Source organism: Macrotis lagotis, chromosome 6, assembly GCF_037893015.1.
Source record: "Macrotis lagotis isolate mMagLag1 chromosome 6, bilby.v1.9.chrom.fasta, whole genome shotgun sequence".
Taxonomy (NCBI): domain Eukaryota; kingdom Metazoa; phylum Chordata; class Mammalia; order Peramelemorphia; family Peramelidae; genus Macrotis; species Macrotis lagotis.
Window position 1 is genome coordinate 131,525,406 of NC_133663.1, and position 27,985 is coordinate 131,553,390.

Here is a 27,985-nt window from a genome sequence, read left to right on the forward strand (position 1 = left end):
TTAGTTTAATATAAACCAAACCAAACCCTCCCTCCCTCCCACTGGCTTTATTTTATAGCCAGTGTAAAGAACTTCACCTTTTCCCTAATATAATGAAAGTTAACATCTAGGATGCAGTTAAAGAAATACAGGCATTATGTCTTAAGTCATGATCTGGGAAGGGTTCCCACACTCTGTCTTCTGCCTAAAGATGCACCTATCCTCTCTCCCTACTTCTACTTTCATAATACTTCTTTCATGGCGTATTTATCAAATTTCAGGTGAAATTTTTAATTTGAGAGATAATACATTGGATAATAGAATCCATATCACCCCAAGTCTCTAAAAACTAAAAGGTGAAATTGACTCTGAGATGAAATTTAGAAATAGGTGTGAAGTTTTGAATGCGTGTTTAAAACTTTACAAGTGAAAGATAGGGTAGACTTGTCTAGACAGTGATTTGTCTGAAAAAGTGAAATATTAAGGGCAATTAAGTAGCACAGTGAATAGTGTGCTAGGCCTATAGTCAGGAACTCATCTTCCTAAACTCATATTTGGTCTAAGATATTTATTAGATGTGTGACCTTTGGCAAAATCTCATGACCATGTTTGCCTCAGTTCCTTCATCTATAAAGTGATCTGGAAAGGGAAATGGAAAACCATTCCCATATATTTGCAAGAAAACCCCAAATGAGATCAAAAGAGCTGGACACAATTGAAAAACCTCAACAACAAAAGCAGCAAAAGCATTTTTCAGTTTTGTCAAGGCCAATTATAATAGTAAAGATACAGAGTCAACTAGGTCCTCTAACTCCAATTTTGAAGCCGACTATTATAGACAACTTCATCTATGAAGACAAATTTTTTAAAGTGAGATATGATACTTGCCAGGTATTTGATGATACTAGTCTACTTCTGCTAGATATCATTGTTATTCAGAAAGAATGGTAGACTATCAGCAAATCTGGGTCAAGTGATTTTGGTTATTAAACCACTCTGGCTCTCCATTTTTTTTTAATTGAAAGAGTGAGAAGTTGAAACAAGTTGAAACAAGCTCTTTCAGTCTAGTCCTCCAAGTTCTAGGAGTCAAGAAACACCTAGGCTGAAATCTTTTCTCTGACAGTTACTATGTAAACTCATGTAAATTTCTTAATTTCCATGGGTCTCAGTTTCCTCATTAGAAAAATAAGGAGTTTGGATTTGATGACCTTTAAGTTTCTTTCCAACTCTACATCTATAATTCTATGATATAGATAAAATTATTATTATATACTTGATATTGACAGTGAAACTAAAAGTCTCATTTTAGTCCCTTAATTCTAAATGTTAAATTCTGTCCTTTCTTATCCCTTGGTGGAGGGGATGATAAACACTGAAATTTTCTCATTTGCAAAATGAAGGGGTTAAACTAAACAGTCTCTAGAGGCTCTTCCAACTCTAAAGCACTAAGATTCTCTAATTTATAAACTGAATAATCAGCCAGGGAATAAATAATCAAGAGTGTTTTCATCTGGTTCCTCATGGTAAAATAAATATTATAGTAGGAATAAAGTCCATAATGTTTGTGATGGGATGTCAAAAAGTTTGGCAGCACATTCCAAATAATTTTCATTTCTAGTAAAATGATTCAGAAATTAAGATGAGATTCAATTCAATTCAGGACATATTTACTAAGCGCTCACTATATGCAAAGCTTCTTTGATGGCAACTCTGTTTCTTTGGAACCACATTTTTGAAAGAAAAGTGTTTGGGGGAGGGGGAAATACAACACATCTTTTTAAACAATTAAAATAATTTTATTGATAATTTCACTTTGTTTACCTAGCAAATAAGCACTCAGCAACTACAGTAGTTGCCACTTTAAGTGCCCACAGAAAGCAAAATATATGTTATATATATATAAAATGTTACTTTACATGGTTCTATACAACTTTATAAAGAAAAATATTTATTTTTCAGTTAACTACAGAGTCCCCTTACTAAGACATGAGTTCTGTATCTTCAGACACACACAATCTGGCAATACTCAGCAGGATATGAGCCTCAAATTAAGTAATACTGACATATTAGCAGGACATGACAAAGATAAGAAATATTTAAAATCTGTAAGCTACATTATAAACGATACTCTTTGGGGCCACTACTATATTACTTATTTTGCAGGCTGGGTGATGAAGTTTATTTAGCTTAAACATTATTTGGTCATTATTATATGGTTCAAGTAGCACCTTTCTGAGCTTGGCTTAAGTAATACCAAGAAATCATTGATGTTTTTTTTTAACTTTTATTATTACTTTGAAAATATCTAACTAGCATTTTCAGAAGTTATTGGAAATGATTACATTTTTAAAAGAGTGCATATTATCTTTGTATGTGCAATTTCCAGGTCTGGCAAAATTCTCCTGCAATGGAGTTTAAGTCATAGGACATAAGAATGTAACCATGCCCAAGGATGCTTGACAACAAAGGAATTAGTGCTGAGAAATGAAATTGGATTATATAGTAATTAGACACTACAACTGTAACTTAAATAAAAACAAAAATATATATATAAAGGAAACTTTGAAAATAACACCGACCAATGACTAGTTTAGAATTCACTATTTCCCCCTTTTAAGGCACTGAATGTATTTTTATGATAGAAGTTCAAGGCAGTGGCTGTGAAAGCTGATAGATAGGATCTATTGTGTGATTTATAAATAGTATACACATGGTATGTGAATTACCCACACAGAGTTATTGTCATTTCTTCTTGGCCACAATGACAGTTTTTGGTTTAGTTCATCATCAGTTTAGAAGCTGACAGGAAACTACATTAGTAGCTTATTTCCTACATGTGGTCCTGGTTACCAAAAAAAAAATCTATGATATTTTGGGAGTAACAAGCAAAGCTCTTGGGTCCAGTTCATAGCTAAGGCACTTTACAGAGGAGATGAAAAAGTTAAGAATAAAAAAGTTTGAGCTTTTATAGTTTTTAGAGGAATTTTTGTCTTTAGTGATAGCAAAGCATGATATCACTATATTTTTTCTGATAGTTAACTGAGAAAATAGGAATATGTATGAAGAGGAGATGAATAATTTAAGGACAATAAAAAAGTCTGAGATTTTATAATTTTTAGAAATGGTTTTGTCTATGGTGATAGTAAGACAATTATTTTTTTCTGATTGCTAAATTTTGAGGAAAAAAGGGAAAATATAAGAAGACCACTAATTGCCCTGTGAGGAGAAAGTTAATAATTGAAGGATTAAAGTTTCAAAGTTATTTAGAATAATCTTGGTATTTTGATTATATATTGTATATTTAGGACATACTTATTAGATTATTCAAGGGATTATGCGAAGCATGGGTTCTTCCCATGTACATTTCTCCAGGTAATCCACCTTTTGGTTGCTACTAGCATCTCTCTTGTTTAAGGGTATGAAGACAGGGACCTGCCCTTAATTAAGTAGTCAACATGTAGTTATACACCATCTAAATATTTACAGAAATTCAAAATAACCAAATGTAGCCTTATGTCACAGCTATGAAAGTATAAGATTCTTCCAAAAACAACCATAATCATCCTGGCAGAAAGCTTAGGTAGTTTTTCTTTTCTTTTTTCTTTAAAGAACATGTAAGAGTTCTCAAAGAATTCAGTTCAAACAATAGTCTAAATCTTCTTTCTCTTTGCTACATCTGATTCCATTTGCTCTTTTTATGGGTTTTTAATGTATTTTGGGTCCAACACTTAGATGACATTTTCTGAGCCTCCCTTGGGATTATTCAAGTATGCTTTTAGTCCTAAACAAAAGAAACCAGCTAAACTTACTTTCATAAACTTTCACCTTCTGTATCTAGTAATAATGTGTCTAGCCAGTAGTAACACTTGTGATATAAAAAAACCCCTTTTATCCTTTTAGGATTTAAAAGCCCTAATTGAATCACTTCATACACCTGCCCTATTTGGATAAGTCTGTTCTTTTGTATCCTATGTTGGATTCACATCAATTAAAAAAAAATCACTTCACTGAAAGCTCTGCATGAATCCATGCTGAATAGAAATGGCATATTAATCTACAGGAAGTTATTTAGAACTACACTGAAGTGCTAACTTCAAAGATTTTAAGTGCTATGACAATGAGGTGCTCTTTCTCCCTACTTTCCTTCATGTACTGTAAACAACTAAGAATACCATGAAGAATTATTAGTGTTAAGAAAACAAGCTCTTTCTCACCATTTTTTTTTGTGCAAACACAAAACTGTTACTCCAAATGCCCCATTGTTTTAATCATAACAATTCTGTCCAAAATGAAGGAACGACTTTTCACTGACTCTTCCATTCTTCTTTCATGATGAACTGTATTTATTACTGGAGCGGAAGTTGTCATATCCATGATCATTTGCTTTGAACTTTAAGCAGGATTGCTTTTCCTCCAGGGACTGTTTTTCCTCAAAAGATTGGCACCAGCAACATAAGCATGACTGTCCAAAACAAAAATGAATTATTATCATACACTTATGCTCGTCAAATGTCAGAAAATCTGTGTACACTGTAGAAACTATGACTTTCTATCTATGACAAAAAACATCCATGGGATCATTTGAATGTTATTTTTTTCATAGCCAGCAGTTTGTGGCAAACCTTAGAAAGGAATCACAGTAGATATTCACCATCCCAGACCACCCTCATATTTTAGTTTTTGCTTTTATTTCTAGGAAATTATTTTTCCTCTGAACATATTTTTAAATAAGACTGTAGTAGGACAAAAAAGGCAGAGTTGGAAGATTAGTGGGGACATTCACAATTTTCCTGAGTCTCAGTTTTTCCATCTATAAAGTGGAAGGGATTGATTTTTGAGATCTCTACCAATATTATCTCTTTATATTATGCAAAAAGACATGACCTCATTTATTAGCTTTGACTTTATGAAAGTAAAGTAGTTTATAAATAGAATGATATAGATGTAAACTACATGCGCAAACAGTCATTCTATAGAGATAAAGAAGGGAGTTTTCTTATCATTTATGTTGTTTTAGCCTGGAAACACTTGATTTGGATAATGAATAATAATAATGAATACCACAGAAAGGCAGGACATCTATTTCTATCAATTTTTTTGGATGTCTTGCCTGAGATTATTCAAATATTATAAATCTATTTAAGTATTGTTGTTTGCTCTTATTTCTTGGAGGAGACCATGACATTAGGAAGGTGATGCCATTTGAAAGGCAATTGGATTCAAATGAAGGAAGGCTGTGTAAAGTCATCAGCCTCATTTTTTTCCTCCAGAGCCATCTGAGTCCAGTGAGAAGATAGGTCAGGACAGCTGGAGATGGCCTGAATGCAGACAAATTTCTAGGCTTTTTTAAACTAAGGTCTTCCCCAGGTCTCAGTTTGAGGAAATGCCCATTCAGCAATATAGGATAGGTGAGAAATGTGGTAGAAACCCAAAGTCTAAGAGAGGAAGATACTCAGGGTTTCTGGTCAAAACAGAAACAATTAATATTTGCATTCCCTCTGAGCAAATAAGAGTGGTAAAATTTAACTGAACTGAAATACTTGTCCTAATCTAATTAGTTAAAGTTCATCCATGATTAGCTTATTTTTATAAATAAAAACTGTGTTTTTATAACAAAAACAGTCCTATTCCTGTAGAGTTCAGAGCTCCCTGTTAAAAAAAAATAATGAATTTGAAGGGTCGCTCTTTTAGGTCAAATAATTCCCTTACCTTAAAGCAGTTTTTGAATCTCTTGCTCACCAAATACAGAGCTATTGGATTAATGCAGGAATTCAATGAAGCCATGTTGATACCGATGTAGTCCAGGACCAACAGAAAGCTACAAACACACCCCCAAAAGATGTCAATAATAATCCTTTGTTAACCCACATATTCAAAATAGAGATCTTAAATCATTTTAAGGGAAAAATGTTTTTACTCAAAAACTGTGGTTTAACTTTCCATTGGTCTTTATTAATCCTCATAGCTTTTATTTCCTATAATGCTTTTCTTTGAAACTGGTAAGACCCCTTTAAGTTAAAAGAATATGTGGAAGATGAAGGAGAATCAAGCCTAGTGGATTAAATCTTGCCATTCTTTTAGCATTATTATCTCCTGTATTCCTCTATTCTGGGTATTCCCTCCATCTCACTCCTCTCCTCATTGGAATAGAAACTGAAAATTGGGATTATTTTTTAATGCTCCTTCCCTCAGTTTCTTCCTTTCTATCAAAGCCACTACTCAACAAGCTATACTCCCAAATAGTATTGAATCAGCCAGGTTCTTTTTATATGATAGCATTCTTACCTTAGAAGTTCACATCTATTGGGATCATTTTGATCATAGATAGTAAGCTTCAGAATCCTGCTGAGGTGAAGGGGAAGCCAGCATAGAGCAAACACCAGCACTAGACAAAAAACTGTTTTGGCTACTTCACGTCTCTAAAAGGAAAGAAGAGACAATCTTTAGATGGGGCCTGATGTTGTCACCAGAAATGCATTCCTAAAATAAAATAGTTGAGATAAAATATATACAAAAGGAATAAACAGTGGAAGACATTGAGAATGAGGAACTTTAAATTCATTAGCTTTTCTAAATTGGAGTTAAAAGAATAGAACATCAATTTGGAAACTTAATGTTGGTTCTACTCAAGTCCTTTAAGGGTAGGAGTTCTAAACTTGGGGCCCAGGCATCCCTAAGAATTCTGTAGATGGGGGGGGGCCTCCAATCTATAGGCCTTATATAAAGCCCCTGAAATCATGTGGTCTGGTGCTACCATGGTAACTTCAGGAGGAACTTGAAATTCAATAAATTTAGGAGCTTTTTAGAGGTGAATTTATTAAATATTTGATCAAATACAGAAGGTTAATGTTTAAGTTTTGGTCTTTGGCAGAAAGAAGTTTCCCTCCCCACACTCCACCCACTCTGTTGCAGATAGACTCAGGGATCCCAGGAACTTGGAAAAAAGTACATCTTTATTTTCACTAATTTCTTCCTGGAATTTAGCATTTGCTTTAATTATTTTTAAAAAATTGCTAAATAAAGAACTTCATAGGCTTCACTAGATTGATAAAGGGGTTCATAAAAAGGGTTTACAAAACCTGTTTTAGAGTATAAAAACAGTTTAGAGTATTAAAAACCCTTCAAGATCAAGAGTTCTTAGTCCAGAATACACAAATTAGTTTTGGATATATTTAATGGATTTCATGAACTTGGACAGGGAAAAGAAAAAAAAATCACAGGTATTTTCATTAACATTTAGTTTCCTTTGTAATCTTATGCATTTTGAGCATTTCAATATATTAATCAGAGTAGTAGCCCACAATACAAAAATGATTGAGAATCCTTGTGCTAGAATTGTTTTTTTCAGTTTTGTCTGTTTGTGACCCACCTCAAATAGGGCTTTTTGACAAAGATGCTATACTAGTTTGCCATATCTTTCTCCAGTTTCTTTTACACATAATGAAACCAAGGCAAACAGGGTGAAGAGACTTGCCCAGAGTCACAAGACTAGGAAGTGCCCGAGGTTCCATTTGAGCTCAGGTCTTCCTGATTCCAAGTCCTGGATGCTATCCACTATGCCACTTATTATTACAGTCTTTGTATCAGCTCAAAACCCAAAGTTTATACTGCTTAGAATCATAGATTATAAAGACAAAAGTAAACAAGGTAGGCATAAGGAGAATAACATTTGAGCCACTAGTAATCAAAAGCATCATTTCTTCCTTTGTCAGATTTGCCTATTTACAATATCAAAATAAGAATAAGAATTTTGCAACCAGCAGTCTTTTTTTTTTTGCTTTCTTACCTGCTTTAAGTGGTCATTTAAAGCAATTTGCATACCGCTTTTCTTCCTCAACATTTCACAGGTCATCAAAGTATAGAAAAATGCAGTGATGGCCAAAGGCAAGCAGAAATAAAAGCTAAACAGCCACCAATCCTTGACTGCCTTATAAAACTAGAGGAAGAAAAGGAACAACATTAGGAACCACATCAAGTTCTCTTTTTAAGAAATTCTGATACACAAAAATTTGAGAGATGAAATCAATATATTCAGGCAGTGAGTTTTGAGATTTTGTCTAAAGTATCAACAGGATTCTGAGACTTAGAGCTAGAAGAGACTTTAAAATAATTTAGTCTAATCCTTTCCTTTTGCAGTAGAGGAAACAGACCGTGATTTCATGGTACTTGCCTATGGTCAAGGAGTGGCATGTCTGGGGATTTGGTATCAGCAGAGATATGGATTTGTATTCCATACTCATTGTGTGACCAATGAAATTATTTAATCTCTCAGCCCCAGTTTCTTCATCTGTAAAATGGAGTGCAATGCTTAGCACACAGACTATGGTAAGTGAAGCACTTTTTTAACTTCAGTCAACTCTGTAATCTCACAAAAAAGTCATTCTGTTTTATGACTTCTTCCTCTTGTCCCTTTCTTGAACTTTATTCAGAAGAGATTTTTTTCCCATTTTAATCAATGCTGCATGTGTAGAGGAAGAATTAAAAAATAAGTACTGAGTATTTTTTTAGTGAGAAAAGGGAATAAATTTCTTTCCACATTTAGCCATTTTACCCTCAACCAAAAAAAATAATGTCTTTCTTTAAAAGAAATAACAAAAGGCAAATATTATTACATGGCATTCTATGATGATAGTTCCCCATAAGTCAGGCTTGTTGCCTGGCTTCTGGAGGTCAGAGGCACATCTCCTACCTTTTAATAAAGAAAAAAGGTAAATAATTCTATTTAATTTTAGTTTTGGGGACAATAAAAAAAGAGCAGCTAGGCATTTGTCATCCAGAAACCCTCAGGATTAAGGTTAGATTCAAAATGCTCTTTCCATCTAATTTCTCAGATATATTGGATACACAATATTTCATTGTCTAAGTCATTTGTCTGAACAGACAAGCTGAGTTCAAACTTAACAAATTTCAGTTTCACTAGCTTTAGAAATGGTCAGAACTATGATCTGTGTTCATCTCTGGAAATATCTTGAAAAATAGATTTAGAATCTGAGGACCTGGTTTCAAAATTCAGTTCCCCTACTTACTATCTCTGTAACTTGGGTCAAGCTTTTCAGACCACAGTTTTCTTATCTGCTACATGAGTTTAGACTCATTAGTCTCTTCTATCCCCTCCAGCTCTTAAAGTCTATTAACCAGGAATGCTACTGTTGCAGCAATTTCTGTTTGTGGCAATTTGTTGCAATGCTTGTTTCACTGGGTCCAGGTTTTTTGGATCTCAATTCTAATTTAAACCATGATCTGTTATGGAAACAGTAATCTTCCAATGCAAATGTGGGGGGAGGAGGCACTGGGAAACAAAATAGCTAAACATCCACAAAACAAGAATAGTTTTATAAAGCACAGAACATCTTATTTACCTGCATAAAGGAAGTTTTCTGATTAGGAAGAAGCCAGCAGATTCGAAGGTATTTTCCTTTGTATTCCATAGTAATCATATCAAAACCAATAGCTTCAGGGACAGCCAGAACAACTGAAATAACCCAAATTAAAACAATTTCCACAGCAGTCCATTTTGGCACTCCAATTCCTTTAATTCGGCTCCAAGAAGCCACAGCTCGATACCTTAGGATGAACACAGAATATATTAAAGCTCAGAGAAGCTGATCATATTCAGCAATACTGTCATTTAAACGTCTATCTCCCTTTCTGCCAATAATTGGGCAATTACAGTATTATTATTATTAGTTTAGATATAAGATCTCACCTGTCAATACTTAGAGCGCATAAGCTGAGCACTGTGATGCCCACAGAGGCCTTCTGAATGAAAGGGAACAGCTTGCACATTTCAACTCCAAAGGGCCAGTCCTCTGCAAGCAGCTGCATTGAGAAAACATGAAGCTAGGTTATGTATAATTTCATAAAGGTGCCTTTTGAACTGAGTTTTCTTCGATGTGTAGCAAAGCCTCTGTTCTTAATATACTTATCATGCAAGTGGACATCAGAAATACAAGCATTTTTTATTCTTATCATGAAATAACCTTGAAAATCATTGCTACTCAACATATGGAAAAGCAGAGTATGGAGAGGTGAATGAAGATTCAGTCTAGTTTCCACTTTAGTGAATTAGTTATGAATACCCCCCCCTTAGTTCATTTCTAAGATTTATACAACTGAGAATCTCTTCCAAAAAGTGGTAAAGATTGTCATTGTGCTCACAAGTAATGAGAATTAAGACTAAATGATTAAGATAAATGTGTTATAATTGCCTAGCTATGTGACCCTGGGCAAGTCACTTAACTCCATTGCCTTAAATAAATTTTAAAAAAAATTTAAAAAAGGTAAATGTATCAACATTATTTGTGTGTGTATCTGTGTGTGTGTGTGTGTGTATGTGTGCACACACATGTATACAGCTATAGAGACAGATGGTTCAATGGACAGAACTCAGGGCCTGGAGTCAGGAAGACCTGAATTCAAAACCTACTTCAGACCTTTATTAGCTTATGACCCTAGGCAAAAATGTTTGCCTTAATACACTGGAGAAAGAAACGAGAAACAACTTGAGAATCTTTGCCAAGAAAATCCAATGGACAATGTGGAGTCATGAATAGTTAGACACAACTAAACAATTGAACAACAAAAACTAGGACAGAGAGACAGACAGACAGACAGAGAGACAGAGAGAGAGAGAGAGAGAGAGAGAGAGAGAGAGAGAGAGAGAGAGAGAGAGAGAGACAGAGACAGGGAATGGGGAAAAGATGTGGGGAAGAGAGGGAGGATATTGGAGTAACAGGAAACCAGGAAAACCTGAGTTCAAGTGTGACTTCTCACACATCTGGCCAAATGTAAGGAATTTTACTTCTTAATGAACCTAGCCTAGACTGTAAGCTATAGAGCTAGTATTAATCTGAATTTACAGATAACGGGTTTCCTCATTGAGAGTTAGATACCTAAAACCACATATATGCTTGATCTAAATATCATCATCATTATCAATCAATCAATATCAAAATTATCATCATCATCATCATCTTTTCTCCTTCATATCTCCCCTGCCTTTCCTCTCTCTCTCCCCCCCTTTCCTTTCTATTTCTGTCTCTTTCTCTCCTCCATCTCTTAATTGCAAGTGAAAGGAAAATTAAAAATACTTGGATTTATTTTTAGGGCAAACAACAGAATTTTCTTTGGGACAAATGAGTATCAGACACTGTTAAGAAATTATTTTAGATGAACATCTGGATAAAATGTTCAGGAGGTTTTGAATACAAAGGGAAATATGTCCAGGCTCTATTTAAAAAAAAAAACTTTCAAAAATAAGTACTCCTTTACCCCCACCAAAGAAAGAAAGAAAGAAAGGAAAGTTTCTTTGAAAATGCTGTCTTACTGTTCTTTCACCAATGTACCATTTTCATTTGTTGTTGTTTTAATATAATTTGATCTTTTTCAATTTGCAAAAATCTACCTCTCTCTCTTCCACCCTCCCCTCCCTGTAGCACATGGAAAAAAGCTAGAAAAAGAAAAACCTTGTAACAAATATGCATAGTTAAGTAAAATAAATTTCCACAAACTATGCACGAAATTCCCTGAACTTTTCACTGAGTGTATGACACTTTCTCAATATTTAGACCAGTTTTAGAAAATGAGACATTTTTGATAATAATTAAGTGAGTAAAAATTGAGCAAGTTGTACTTCTGGGAAAGGAAGGAAAGAAAGAAGGAAGCATTTATTACACCCTTATTAGATATCAGGTACTGGTTAGATATCAGGTGAAGCACTAAGTTTCTTTACAAATAGGATCTTATTTAATCCTTACAATGACCTGGGAGATAGGTGTTATATTCCCACTTTACACTTGAGAAAACTGAGACAGACACCTACTAAATGGCTTACCTAGGATCATAGACTTAGTATTTTAGGTTGGATCTGAACTGTGGTATCGCTGACTCCAGGTCCAGCACTCAATCCACTGTACCATCTACCTGTCACCAGTTTTATTCTTAGTGTGGAACTAGTTTGTCGCTTTTAAAATTTGATGTAAAACAAATACAAGTTCCTTTTCATAAGTTTGTAAAAAGAGTTTAATGACGTATTCCTTGTTTTACTTAGAGGATAAATATTTAAATTATTAGTACAGGTTCTTTTAGACCCAATATCTATCCTCTCCCTCCCCCAACTCCCATATCCCACTACCTCTCTCAAAGAAACTCCTTCAGGGTGGAGATTGTTTTATTTATTTGTGTATCTAGCACTTAGTGCCATGCTTTAAACTGAACCATGATGCAGTGGATAGAGTGCTGGCTCTGGAATCTGGGTGACCTGAATTCAAGTTTGACTTCAGATACTTACTAGCTTTGTCACCCTGGGCAAATCTCTGAGCCCTATTTGCTTCAGTTTCCTCATCTGTACAATGACCTAAAGAAGGAAATGGCAAACCATTCCCAATGTCTTTGCCAAGAAAATCCCGAATGAGATCACAAGGAAGCAGATACTACTGAAAAATCTGAACCAGTAAACTTAAGGTAAACAAAATCCTTATACTAATTAATGCATACTAGCAACTATTCTGCAATTTAGAATCTGAGAGAATCATTCAGGGACATGGAGAGCTTTGGTGACTTGCTCAGGGGACATATGGACAGGATTTGAATCTTGGCCACTCCAAACCTAAGGCTAGCTCTCTACACAAGTCCATTCAATTTTTATATATACTTGACCTGCTTTTTGAATTAAATTGAACTGAATCTGATAAACATAGACACTTCCTTGAAGAAATAGGAAAAAAAATAATGTTTTCTTACAAAGTTCTCTAATAGAGAAGATAGAATTAGAGAAAACTTTAGAACAAACTGGCATGTGATCTAAAGGATGTCAAATTCTCCAGATGAAATAAAAGTTTAATATATTATATATTAATATATTATATATAATATATATACCTATACCTATACATATATACACATATACATATGTATATGTGTATATATTCAGTCAGTCATCTGAACATTTTTTCTACATGACACCAAAACATCTGGATGTCTCTAAAAATTTTATTGTCTCTCGAAACAATCTCCAACAAATATGGATGATGTGTGAGTGAATGCAGCTACTTGAGGATTCAGATATAAGGGAGATTTTTGGGTGGAAACAATCCACCCTCATGAAAAAAAGACCCATTAGCTGAATTGAGATCTTATTTCATGGTTGAACTGGGCTGGGTTGGTATTCTTTCAGGGATGCTATTTTTTTTGGCTCTGCATGAAGTTGGAGTATTGCTCTTTGTACCAGCTGGACATCTGTACCACAACCTCTGACCTAAAACTTTTATAGTGAAACTGTAAAAGCAAACTGAAAATTTTAACAACCTAACTACAGCTCAACTTAGTAACAGTAGATAACCACATTACAATTCTCTGATATCCTTTTCCAATAAGGAAAAAAGACCTAAAATCCTGCTAGCTGATACTGCTACACTTCAATAGCATTCTGCATTTTGAAGTTCAAAGCCCCTTTTTGTACCCAACCCTTCACCTTCAATACCAAATAGTGCTAGAAGTTCAAAATTGAGTAAATAATATTATTTTGTAATGATATCACTGTTTTGTAGTTGATCAGTTGTTTTCAGTCATGCCTGACTCTTCATGAGCCCATGTAGGTTGGGCTTTTGGTTTTTTGGCAAAGATATTGAAGTTGTTTGTTATTTCCTTCTGCAGATTATTTTACATATGAAACAACTGAGGCAAATGGTTAGGTGACTTGTTTTGGGTCACACAGCTAATAAGTGTCTTAACCAAGATTTGAACTCAGGTCCCCCCCCCCACTCCAGGGCCAGCAGTCTATCCACTGTGCCATCTAGCTACCCCCTCTTACTTAGGAAGAATTTATTTTATTATGAATCACACAACTTATAGAGAGCTTGCCTCAAAAGTGGGAAGGCCTGAGTTCAAGTTCCACTTCTGACCTTAGGAAAATCATAATCTCTCAGGGTTTTAGGCAACTTTTAAGGATATGAATTCAGGAGAATATGTCAACCTTAATTTGTACAGGGAATTCCCTTAATCACTGATCTAGCCCCTTTCTTTTTTCCTATCCATCAGAAAAGGTCCTGACTTGAACAGGTTGCTTTTTGAATTCCCTGAAAAATTCAATCCATGTTTGCTTTATATTGCTTTGGAAAGCCATTGCCAAATATGATCATATATGATATAATTAGCACTCTTTGCCATTCCTAATGTCTCTTCATTTAAAATGCTGAAGCTTTGGGCTAACTCACTTCTCAGTGTTTATCTCAGAGTTAAGATTCAATTGCCAGGCATTTAGGTGCCACAGTGGATAGAGCACTGATCCTGGAGTCAGGAGGATCTGAGTCCAAATCCGACCTCAGATACTTAATTGCCTAGCTGTGTGACCTTGGACAAGTCACTTAACCCCATTGCAAAAACAAAAAACAAAAAGATGTCATTGCCTCCCAATTGAATGAAAAAAAGAATGGATGATCTGGCAATATATCACATATACAACCAAGAAGCTCCATAAAATTTAACAGAAAATGGTATTCACTCCCTGGGTTAGGTTGGTGACCAGAAGCAACTTCTTCTGCCTTCCATTTACCAAAATGTGCTTATTTCGAGGACTTGGTGACCTCTCCTAGCTATATTCTGGCACCCTGAGGACCAATGTTTCAAGGGAAGTGAACAATACTTCTACTCCCCCCATCTACCACTTTTTGCTTTCAAAAGATGCTGAAAATATCCCATTCCCTTTTTTTCTCAATCCTGGGAACAAATGTTTTCTTATTTTTCATTTATCAGGAAATGATAACTATTTTCACTGTTCATTTTTCTTTCTCCCTGTGTACTGGCAATATCCAGTACACAGGGAATCAAAATGTGCTTATAAACAGTCTTTAAAATTTGCTGAAACATTAGGTTAACTTAAAGACTGTGTTTGTATAGTCTGGTGAAAGACTGATTTAAAGTTCCCAAATAACAAAATAATATCTTAGATTTATATAATCCTTTAAGATTTATCTACAAAATTTTTGTGAATAATCCTGTGAAGTGGATAATGAAAGTAGGAATGCTGTTGCCATTTTGAAGATGAAGAAACTGAGGTTCAGGGAAATTAAACTACTTCCTCATGTTAATAAATTAGAGATGAGGTTTGAACTCTGAGCTTCTGATTAAATGTTTTACATTTTCCAGAAAAGGTTCAATCAGTCATGGGTTTCTAGTTGGAAGGGATCTTTGCGGTTATCTGGTTTAACTCCCTCAAATTATAAATGAGGAACCTGAGTAGAGCAAAGTATCTTGGTACACAGACATTAAGTAGAAAATTCATGATTTATTCCCTAGGTCCTCTTATTCTCAAACTAGAATTTTTTTCACTGCAAAACAAAGCCCTAACTACCTGAAAGTTTTTTTTAATGGTGTTAAGTACTAATACATTTCTGTGTCTAGTCATGTGAAACATATCTGTGGATTCTCTCTAAAACTGAGTTTTAATAGATATTAGAGTTAGAATCCTTCACTGATACCATCAATATATTGTCACTTCTGTTTCCAACTAATGAGTTTCTTAGCCAATGGCTAAAGGATCTAGGATCTGCCTGAACTTGAGAAGACCCATGCTCATGTTGATAGAACATGATATGCCTATTTTTGCCCTGAGGTTAATGTAGTTTTTTTTTAACACTTTTTATGTACTAAGATCCCCAAATAAGAATGGATAAATAGCAACAAATTAAGACATAATCTATTAATTTGTTGTTGCTGAATCTTCATAGCTTTGAGTTTAGAAATATTGAAGTTCTGCTCCAGGCAGGAAGAATGTCCACATAATTTTTTAAAGTTCTTCATGATATTATTAAAGCTATTAATTTTTTAAATGGTATTTCACATAAATATTGTATAATTTTCCATTCTTCTTCAAAGGACGCTGCCACACAAGCCCAACAATGATTTGCAGGCTGAAGACTTTACTTGAGCAAGTGGGTTTTTTCTTTTTTCCACTTACTTTATTTTTTCTCCTTTCTCTTTTTAATTAAGAAATACATTCACAGAGAAATTAGAGGTAGAACACCATTAACAGATTGTTAATGCAGAAAGGAGTCAAGACCCATAAAGTCAGGAAATGCCAAAGTTAACAAGCTTTCACTACTGAATGTCACTCTTTTCATGGTCCATACATACTACTTTCCCTTCCTGTTTTTCTTATTCAGTGTATTCAGAGATATGGGGCCATTTGTGGGTTTCAAAACATTCCATCAAATGTACACTATGTGCATCATTAACAAGATAGTCTACAGATATCTCAAATGCTACCATTTTCACACATTACCAAACTTTTGCTGCTCTTATTCCATCTGAGTCAGTTTTTATAATGATTTGATAATAGAATACATCTAGCTTTGTGTATTTTATGAAACATAGAATCGCCCTTGAAAATGACACACTTACTTATTGACTCTGAACTGAGGACTGGGGTCCTGAGATAGAGTTTTGTAGGGATTTAGACCTTCCAGGCACTTTGGAAGAGGTGAAACTCATAGCTATTAATTATCAGTTCTCTCCCACTGTCTCCTAACTTAAAACCTGTCAGAGAAACTGCTGATCTACTCCAGAACCTACTATTTCATCACTATCTAATGGAATTCTACAGGGAATTTTAATTGCTTGAGGGATTCTGTCCAGGATGAAGATGGATGAAATGAGTATGAGGAGAATGTAAGAGGTGATTTATTAAGTAAAATTTGTGTTTATAAGTATATAGATAAGAAATATGTTTATAGGTAAATCATAAACAATTATTGAGGCTGCAAATGATTTTAATATTGATGATGGAGTATGAACTCTGCTTTTAAAATAGCTGGCATCGTATAAATGTATTGATAGGTAAAGGCAGGGAGAATGAAAATGTTGCCATTCAGTCATTTTGGGGGAGGGGTGTTACCTGACTTTTATCTTGTATTCCTGCAAGAAATAAAGAGTTTTACTGGTTTTGCTATTTTTTCTGACTAATACACATGCATTCCAGTACATTAGTATTCCATTTATTTCTTTTTCATTCCACAGCTTTTGGAAATGAATAAGCTTCAAACCAAATACAGTAAGATTTTTTTTCTAAACCTCACTGAAGCTATGAATACCTGAAAAAGGAAATGGGATGGTGATATAGTAAGATAATAGATGGGTGACTTTTTCCCTCAACTGGTAATCATGTAATTTCAAAAGATCTAGAAGGTTCCCAGAACATTTGGTGGACCTCCTTGGAGAACATACAATAAGATATGAATAAGTGCTGAGACCAGAAATCTAGAGACCCTGACCCACTCACATAATTGATCCCAGAAGATGTTTCTTCCCATCTAGTCAATTCAATGAGAAGACTCCAGGGCCTGGCCAATGACATCTGCCCTACCTATTGATAATGTACTCACCATTCTCTGACATTCTGAGCTATGCTCAAGGAGTTATAATACAATCAACATTACCACTATAGTTAGCTAGAGTGTGATGTTCCATTTTCTTATGACTCCACTCACAAATCCTCTAACTACTTATGGCAAAATTCCCTTCCTTTAAAGTGACTATAAAAAATGATCATTTTTAGATTAAATTTAAGATCACTTTAATTTACATATTTATTTTAAAGGTGAAATTCAGCTTTACCATAAATACTGAGTTTGTCAGTGTTGGAGAAATCAGTGTATAGAGTTAATTATCAGAAGCTCTGAGAGATTAAGTGATTTGCTCATGGTTACACAGCTAGTTGGAAAAGAAAATGGTAAACTATTCCAGTATTTTTTTGTAAAAAAACAAAACAAAACCCAAATGGGGTCACTAGAGTTGGACATGACTAAAAAACAACCAAATTCACATCTAGTAATGCATTAGAGGTTCCCTATTAACTATACCTAGAAAATAAAAATCAAATCACACCTATATTTTCTCCCCAAAGCCATCATAGTGAGATTGTTGTTTATACTTATGAAATAGAGGGAACAATGATATCCTCCTCATCATATAAATATAGATCATAACATACCCTTCCAATGTTCATATTGGAAAAAAGACACTATATTAAGTTCAATTTTAAATACCTCAAGGATAATTGGTTTGCCTGCAAGGGTACTTCCCCCTTCATCTCTGCAGATGCTTTTGAGTTTCTGTGGTTCAACTTCTTAATCACTAAGTTAATCTTCTAAGAAGAAACTGAAGAGCTCACTCCTAAGTCCATATTCAGTTTCATAATATTTAAAAAATTTCAACAGTGTCTATAGCACAAGATTAAGACAAGGATTTCTTAACCAATACCCTAACAAGAAACCATGGTTAGATTTGTCTATTAAGATACCTAGAAGTTTACTAAAGGAATTTTTAAACACTTTAAAGCCAAGGAGTCTTTATAGTACCAACAATAATAATAGAGATGCTAAAAGTCAGAAATTTTATCAAACTATGTTTGCTTTCTGACCAAGTCCATGATTGCATTTGGAAACACATATTGCACTAAAATAAATAAAGATGAAAATATCATTTCAAGTCAGAAAAAAGAAAAAGGAAATTGGACTTCATTCTATGTATGGAAATGGTCTAAACCTCTTTCCTGCCTTCCTTCTCCCCATGGAAGCTCCTTGAGGGTAGGGATTTTTTGCGTTTTTTTGTCTTTGTCCTCTCAGCAGCTAGTATAGTACTTTGAGAGAGTAGATGATTAATAAATAGTTATTTAATTTAATTAAATGGGTTGTTACATGTATAAATATTTATATATGTAACTGAGGAGAGTTGCTTTAAAATACTAGCAACATTAACATGTCAACCTAGATTTCTTTATTAAATTAAATTAATTTTTAAATTTTATTTAATTAAATTAAAAGTGATACTGAATAAAAATAAAGGATAAGGATATGGATAGGAGAGCTAAGTTTTTTTCTTTCTTTCTGGGAGAATAAGTGGTGATCCAGAGCATTGTGGCTTGTTAATGGGAAGACAAGTTTGTAGGAAGCTTAAATCAATGCATATCATTTTTTTCTTAAAAGATATTTACAAAAAACAGACATTTTCATGTTGAAATAGCTAAGGTAAATTTGGTAGGGCAAAAAGAATAAAAGCATTATATCAGAAATATCCTAGCTAAGGGAAGTAAGTGTAGTCATGAAAACAATACTCTAACTGGAACTGGAAAAGCTAGATTTTTCAGTCTTGTACCTGCCTCTCTCTAGTGCTCTATGACCTATATAATTCTTCTCCCATTTGGACATCATTGTCTTCAACTGTAAATCAAATGCTGGATTTGACTAGATCGAGTGTTCTTAGCTTTGGGTTTGTAAACATACTCACACACACATACATACACATACACATACACACACATATATGTATGCACATGTCTATATTTGTATATTTATGTCAACTTTTCATATCAATTTTTATATCTAGAATGAAATAAAATATATTATTTACTATAATATATTATTTGATCTAAGTTTACATAAAATTGATGTAACTAAAATATGTATAAAAGTATATAATTTTACATATTGATAACATATATACATATATACACACAAATATATATATATGAAACTTGATCTTAACTTTAATTGATATACTTTGTAATCCTAAAAACATTCTGAGATGCAATTCATAGAGTTCATCAGACTATTAAAGTATTCCATAATAGGAAAAAACATTCAGAACTTGACTCAATAGTCTCTAATATTCTTTATTCTTTAAAACCCAGTGTAGGTATCAGTTGATAGTATCCTATATTCTCTCAAATCTACAACCCACTTTTGTGCTGTAGGTATGTTGAAAGGTGAAAAGAAAGAAACAGCAATTCAGATCCATTATGATAAAGTAGAATTATAAAACTGGAGAGTTCTTCAGTTAAAGTGGTACTATTCATTGTATATAACATTCTCATAAACACAACTGGCCTTATATTTCAAAGCCATGAAAAAAGAATGTTTCACATTATAAATTATTTCTTGAATCTTGTTTCAACCATTTAAAAACACTTAATCATTTATTAGCTTGTGACATGTTCTTTTAAATAAAATCAACTATAGCATAATGTGCACACATGTATAACCATATATAGTCAGTTATTTGTCTTTTGGAAAAGCAAGATTAAAGATCTTTGGATCAGAGACACAATGCAAACTGAGTTACACAATCCTCCCCCTACTAACTTTGAAAATATTCAATCTAGCTTGGTTAACTAAGAGTTAAGCAGGAAAGAACAGTTTAAAAAACTGTAATCACTTAATTTGATAGATGAGAAAGTCCATATATGGCTTAATAGTTTGGTCACACTTGGGGAACTTTAAAGTCTATGATTTAATGAAATATCCAAATTCTTTGTTTTCTGTATCCATAACAAATATCCATGATTTAATTTTTCCAAAATAAATATTTGTTTTCTTTTTTCACTTTTATCCTTTATCATTCTCAAAAATAAGTTACTGAACAAACTTTTTGAATGTGAAAAACCTTAATAGGAAATGAAAAAATTTGAGTTTTCCAGCTTTCATCTCTGTTATTTAAACATTTACTGATGTTTTAAACAGCCCTATTCTTCTAGCTCTTTCCCAAATCATGTTCTCCAAAGAAATGATATCACTGAGGCTTATTCTAGTCACAGAATAAAAGTCAGTTACTCTACAGCCTTGTGTAACGGGAAAGACAAAGTTTATCTTAAGAGTAAGGAAATCTGGGTTATCTGCTGTTAAGTAGCTGTGATACCTTAGGCAAGTAACTTTATCTTTGTTTTATCTCATTAATTTTATCACCTATAAAATAAAAAGTTAGACTATATTAATCCTTAAGATCCCTTCTAAGGGTCAGCCTATCTCTCATCTAGAGAAATGACCTCAAAGGTCCCTTCTAGTTCTGTTACTATGTTAAGCTGCCTATGGCAGAACCCAGCCCATTTTCCTTCCTTCTTTTAGGAGGAACTAGTTAATAATATAAAGATAAACTTCTCCTGAGGAAGTAAGAGAAAGGAAGTGGATAGAGATACCATTCAGCAAAACTTAGGGGATGAATGTAAGAAAAAGGAAGACAAAAATGGAGAAAATTGAGAGGGGGAGAATGGGAAAGGGATGGAAAAATGGTGAAAAGCTGATGATAAACACATCTGTAGTCTGGTTAATCTGTACAGTGAAAAGTAGGGTTTTCAATTCATTTCTGCATGAAAAAGAGAAGCTTTAAGATGAAGAAAACAATAAAGAAGGAAAGAGAGTGAGAGAAGGGAAGATAAAAACAACAGGGAAGAATAGAATAAGAGGGTTAATGAGGCATGTACCCCTTCCCCCCTCACATGCATACATTTACTTTCTCCCAACTTCCAAGACTTTAATGCAAATAAATCATCATTACCTCACACTGACAATCCATCTCAGAAACAAAATTAGATACTTTAACATTGGACAATGGAGATAATTTTTGCTGGTTTCCCCCTCCTTTTTTCCCTTAACAAAAAGATAATTTTGATGGTTTTCTGTGCAGTGGAGTCTTGATGTCATCAAAGGACATTTCAGAATCATATATATAAATGTGGATACAATCAAATCAATTCCCTATCCAGACATGCCAATGTTCACCACTTATGAGGATATGTTTTACCAGATGCTACCTTCTGTTCTGTGATTTACACCTTGGAGATCCAGTGCCTTCATAGTTACACTCATGAAGTCAGATTCATAATGCCCTAACATCAAGAATATTTACTTTGTGTACCTCTGAAAACTGTGATGCCTGTACAGACCCATGAATTGAGAATTAAAAGTATCATGTAAGAAACTTTTCATTTGAACCTTGATACTGTCTTGTTTATAGTTCTGACCCAAGTTATTCTTAGAGTTGATGAAATCAATACTTATTTAAATAAATGCCATTCTCATACCAATATGTCTTGGGGCAATTGCAATGCACTTTGTTCAAATTTTTTCCAAATTTGTAGCAAATTTTTTGTGGTCTTTAATTACCTCCCAGTAGGTTTCACAGGATAGAGAATTTATCTCCAAATGAAGAAGTCTTGCTTCTGATACATACAGGTTTTGGTGACCACAGTGGGCAAGTCACTAAACCTTTCCTGACCCTCATAACTTCCAAATTATAAACTACAGAATAGTAACTAAGCTGCATTTACAGAAGGCATTTACTCATAAGAAAGTTCTTGTGACCCCTTAACTAAAACTAAGGTCCTAATAAAATAATAATAATTCCTAGTTATCAAAAAACTAACCCACGTATCCTCATTACTCTTAACTTGAACTAAATTGAACCTTGCGTTTCTCATAACTCTTAATTTTCTTTAAATTAGATTTGCCACTGCCACTCAAAAATTTCTTGCTGTGGCAACTTCTTAAATTAACTTCATACAGCAAAAACGAAGCTTTTTTTCCCACTCCTAAATTCTAGTATTCAGGAATGGGAGTATATTTCATTTAACTAGTTCAAAACTAAAGATTTCGAAGTTTAAAAGTTAAAACTTTAACAGTTAACCTCAAAAGTAGTAAATTAACTAGCTTCTCTTTACTCAATTCACAAATATTTGACTACCTACCACATTAAAAGCAGTAATTACCTGGTTAAAAGGTGAAGAGTTGAAGATCAGTAACCCTGCCACTTTGTCAGTACATCAAGACCCCTTAACTTCCCTGACAACATCCATTCCTGCAAATAATCCCAGATATCATCTTTGACCCCTCACCTTATCAGGAAGCTTTGTCATTTTTGTGCTTCTTAAGGAGTTAATTCCTATCCACCATATTATTTCAGATGTCAGGCAAGTTGGTTATTACAAAGTCTTTTATCACAAGTCAAAAGGAATTTGTAGGAGTTGTCTTCTTGTCTACCTACTCTTCATTTTAATGCAGTGCAGGAAAAGCAAAGTTGAATAAGATCTATGAGTCCCATGCCCTCCCTCAACCCATTTTTGGCAAGAAAATTTATTTCTCTCTGTTCTAAACTGTTAGTACTACTATCTTCATTTGTAAGATTTAGTAAAAAAGGATCATAGACTCAGGAAGTATCTACCTGTTAATAGAGTCATGATATTAGTAATAATTTCACTTAAAACTCTGCATGAGAACCAAGCAATGTGTAGATGTTTACCAAGTTCTCCTTCAGTTTGGAGCATTGAGGGGAGTTGCAACAAGTGACTCTGGAAAATGACATTTGCGATTGATATAGAACAGAGAGGAAGGATAATGAATTTGGATTCAAAGGGGCTGCTAGGTGGCACAGTGGATAGAGCACTGGTCCTGGAGTCAGGAGGACCTGAGTTCAAATCTTAATTCAGACACTTAACAATTTCCTAGCTGGATGACCTTGGGCAAGTCACTTAACCCCACTGCTTTTCAAACCCCTCCCCCAAAAGAATTTGGGTTCAAAAGTCTCTAAGTTCCTGGGTAACTATTTACTAGATGTATGACATCAGGCAAGTAATCTCTCTTTCTAAATTTTCCCATTTATAGCATGAGGATATAATAATTTGTACTCTTACACCCATTCAGGTTAGTGAGGATGGAATGAAATAATAAATAAAGTTTTACATAAATGTAAGCTATTTCTTTCCTCCATTCCTATAAATATTAATCATACTTCATTTTTTTTAGTGCTTTCCCTTATAAAACACTTTCCCCACTGGAAAGTTCTGTGAGTTAGATAATGATTTCCTCATCACAGTTATGAACCACAAATTATATGTTCTTCATGTGTTGCCCTGACTGGAAAACATCAATTATCTGATGACCAACCTTCTTCTGAGGAACCTCACAGACCTTAGCCAGGTTGGTTCTCAGCCAACAAACATACCTTCTGTCAACAGGTCTGCATTACAAGCCTTTTTAGGTAAGTAAATCCTAACAGACATTTTGATTCACTTGTATAGCCTTCAAGAGCCCCGAATCCCTTCACTTTTGTTCTCTTCCTGACCCAGGTTATATATGATTAGGCTAGTGTGGAACCTCTGGTGGTAGGCAAATTAGTATCTTTTTTATTTTACAAATGAGGATAGGCCTAGTTAGCTCAAGTTGGCTTGCAGAGGATAATAGTGTAGCTTACAAAGAATGTAAGCTCTTTGAGAGCAAGAACTGGTTCATCTTTGTCTTTGAAACCCAAGTACCCAGCCCATTATCTGACATATAATAAATATTTCTGAAATGGCTGGGTTTTTTGTTTGTTTGTTTGTTTTTGCCTTAGACTCAAGTCTTCTGGCACCAGTTAGAACTCCCTCTACTATTTCTTCTCCTATATGGGAATAGAGATGGGGGGGGGTTGGGTGGAGGGAGCAAGTGGCACAAAACCATCTGAAATATCAGGGCCTTTGGAGTGGTTTCAAATCATCTTCTTTTCCTCACTGATATGAATATTCATAGCGTTTCTATAGCTACGATTTTCATTCAGCATGAGCACAATGGAGGGAGTTGGGGGGAAGGGGGAGACAAGACTCTGAATGAGGGAATTTATCTGAAGAAGGTATAGGTAGTCCTTGCAATTTTATAGATGAACTTGAGAATTGGTTGGTTGTATTTGGAAGTGTTCTGAAGCCCAATTCTTAAGAATACAGTCCAAACATAACACAGGCAGTCCCCAGAATGGATTACCAGCCAAACCCTGAACAATCTCTGTGTGAGGTCTTCATTCAGTCCATCTATTAGAGGATCAGGACTCTGGCTTCCAGCCAGCCTTGGGGAATTTTGAGGCTTTTCAACTTCAGGAACTAACTTATCAGGTGTCTAGTCTTAGATACTGAGCAATGTACTGGTCTCACATTAAGGATTGCCTGAGGCTAGAATCCAGAACAAATAATTAAATTACAAAGCGGAAAAAGCAATTCTAACTTAATGCTTAGTTTTAGTTTCAGTGAATCCCATAACCCTGAGTGTTTTTTCCTTTACAATTTACCACTAAAATGTGGTTCAAATTTCCATTTGCATAAAAAGTGCTACAAATTCAAATAATGTGAAATATGACTAATCTAATTTGAAATATGGTACCTAAAACACTTTTGGAAGTGTGTGTGTGTGTGTGTGTGTGTGTGTGTGTGTGTGTGTGTGTATGTGTAGAAACTCTCCATCATTCAGGACAAGTCTCAGAGAATTGCCTGGGGCACTGACTATAAATGATTTGCCCATAATTACAGGCTAGTGTGTATAAGATATAGGACTTGCCACCAGGTCTTTCTGTCTAGAAGGCCAGGATCCCATGTCACTTCTCTCTAACAACACTAAAAGACATTTAAAAAAAAACCCAATGTGCCATAAGCATTATATACTGCATTAGGGTCTGTATCTATCCTGTGTCTATGTAGTAAACACTCTAAAGCAGAACTATGTGGGTCAGTGCAGTTCATTGTTGGCTGTCCTAGGGACTGATATAAAATACTTTTAGATTGTGTCTGCATGGAGTGCTCCCCCAACTGCCAGACCTATGTTCTGCACATTAGAGGTACTCAATAATTGCTTGCTAAAATCAACTTAGGTGGAGGCCTAAGTCCCATAGTGAGATAAGACTGTAGAGGGGCTTATTTAAATATTCTTCTATAGGTAGGACTTACTGCCTCCATACCCCCACCTCCCAATGTTTAGAGGTGGTCAGAAGAATGCAGAATGAAGATTGTGGCTCTAGAAACACAATGAATATTCATATCAATAGGAAAAGAAGATGATTTTAAAGCACTCCAAAGTTTGGAAGTTTAGAAGTCATCGAGCTTTTCAAATCTATGAAACTTTCAACTTGCTTAGTTGGATCACCTCTTCTCAGTAGTTCTATAAAAGTTTTTACATGAACGGGACTTCATCCATGGGCTGTCTCAATTCTAACCCACAATTCTGAGCTCCTTGCTTCTAAGACCCTCTAAATATAGAGGCTGAGTTGGAAAGTTCCAAGAGTTTTGGGGATCATTTATTAGCAAACACAGTAACATCCAGGCCTTTATTACCAAAGGACTTCTTTTGTCATTTTTAATGATTCCTAGGCTTGACATATGGCAAAACCTTGGAGTGGACAAAATCTCAAAAGGCTGCCTTTCTCATCTACTCCAGTCAGTGGCCTTCTGTGTTAGACTGCCATTCTCCAGGCAATTTTGTGCTTCATTCTGAAGGCTTTTCATTTTTTTCTAATGTGTTAAGGTTACAAAACTCTCAGAGGGTTCATATTTTAACATCCCAAATCCCTAGGAAACTTGGAGATATGAAATCAGAGTGGGGAAGAAGGCAGGAGAAAGAGTAGAAGAACTGAAACTCTTCATGTTATTTGACCCTTTTTCCCCCTCTTTCCCAAGATCCAAGTACTCACCCTGCCCCAGGCCTTTCCCCTACCCCTAGTCCAAACCCAGCCCCAGCTTCCCCATCCTTGTTAGGTTCAGATGCTGTTTACCTTGTAGACATTAATGGGAATGTCAGTGATGATGTGGAGGAGGTCGCCCAAGGCTAGGCTGGCGATGAGGATGTTGGGTCCATTCCGCATGCACTTGTTCTTGTAGATGATTCTCAACAAGGTGGAATTCCCGATGATGCCCAACACGAACACCAGGCAGGACACCACGGTGTTGATGTATTTGAAAGTCTCCTTGATCTCGGTCTGGCCGGAGCACATGGCCGGAGAGGAGCTGCGGGGCCTCCCTTGAGGTCCAGATGGAAGAGGTTGGCTAGCGTTGGCCGCCTTGGGCCAGACTGCTCTGGACGTGGGGGTGGTCGCCTCCCCGGCCTCCAGAGGTGGTAGGGTGTCCCTGGCAGCCAGGAGTTCATTTTCCTCTCCTCCCCAGACCCCTAAAGTGCAGCACGCGAGAAAGAACAGCAGCAAGGGAATGCTGCAGAGGCTGCGGGGCGGCGGCGGCATGATGCTGCTCTGTCCCAAAGAAGAGTAGGAAATCCCCAGTGACGGCTCTCTGGGTTGGCCTGGGCTACCTGGAAGGGGAAGGCGGAGGGTCGGGATAGTGGAGAGGGAGAGAAGACACCAGATCAGTGGCCTCATAGGCACGCCTGAGGACAGCCCCACTGCCCCTCTTCACGTACCCCAAGGCTGGGCGCTGGGGCTGCTCCTGTCTGTGCTGCTGGGGAAAGGTGGGAAATACCCACACACAAATTCTGCCTGATTCCATTTCCAGAGAGAAAGAAATGGGGGGGGGGGTACGGGGGAAAGGGAATAGCATATTCAGTCATACAAAGGGCTTGTTCCTAGCTTGGGGAATGGGCATCGCGAAGTATCTGGGGGAAGGAAAGAGAAAGGCAGGGAAAGGAAGAAGGGGTGCGGAGGGAAACTCGGCCCCCTCCAAGTCTTCTGTACTCCTGGATATAGTTTATTCGAGCAGCAAGAGGGTATCAAGGAGGCGTCACAGGTTTCCCCTATTTCTTGGGACCGACAGTCAGCCAAGCATGCAAACACGCACTTATTAAATGCCTACTGTATGCTAGTCATCCTGCCAGAAGCACAGTGATTGTCCCCACCCAGGATAAGGAAAGGGAGAGAAGACGCGAAGTTTAGGACTTTGCCAGAGCAAAGATTCGAGGGTCCAAAGGAAACAGCTACGGTGCGAGTCCTCCCCCACCCCAGTGATTAATTCACCAGAACCTTTCTCTTTATATAGCCCCCAAAGAAATGAAAACAATACCTAAAACATTCTCCCAGCATACACTTTAAATTTGTCATATCTATATTTTTAAACTACTTTTTTTTAAGAACTCTAAAAACTAAACAGGTTGCACTAAGGTAGAATTTCATAAGTTGGATTACTTTGATGAAAACTTTTAAAACCAAAACAAACTATTTACCTGGCAGCTCGTCCAGGAACAAAATATTGGGCGGGCGGGGGCTGGTGCTTCTGCCGAAGGATGGAGGATCCCAGTTCTGAAAAGCACATTCAGTCCTCCTCTCAGCTTCTGGCTGCACAGGGGATTAAGCACGCCCCTCTGGAATTGCAGGCGGGCCCGTCTCTGACGAAATGCCTCAGATGATGGGGACAGGCAGCATCCGTAGCTTGCTCCTGGCCGTGCTCGCCATCCACAACTACTTTTATTCATTCGTATCTTTCCCATCAATCATTACCAAACTC

The 27,985-nt window shown here is 35.7% G+C and overlaps 1 protein-coding gene across 1 annotated transcript; it reads right to left on the minus strand.

Annotated features, from left to right (window-relative positions):
* Positions 1-82: 82 nt before the first annotated feature.
* EDNRB (endothelin receptor type B) lies at positions 83-27,946 on the minus strand. The gene is made up of 8 exons (XM_074191863.1): positions 27,705-27,946; positions 26,311-26,840; positions 9,686-9,798; positions 9,339-9,543; positions 7,766-7,915; positions 6,265-6,398; positions 5,689-5,797; positions 83-4,441 (listed from the first exon to the last, which is right to left on the minus strand). The coding sequence occupies exons 2-8, from the start codon at positions 26,770-26,772 to the stop codon at positions 4,307-4,309; spliced, it is 1,308 nt and encodes a 435-aa protein (XP_074047964.1). The 5' UTR covers positions 26,773-26,840; positions 27,705-27,946; the 3' UTR covers positions 83-4,306.
* Positions 27,947-27,985: the final 39 nt, after the last annotated feature.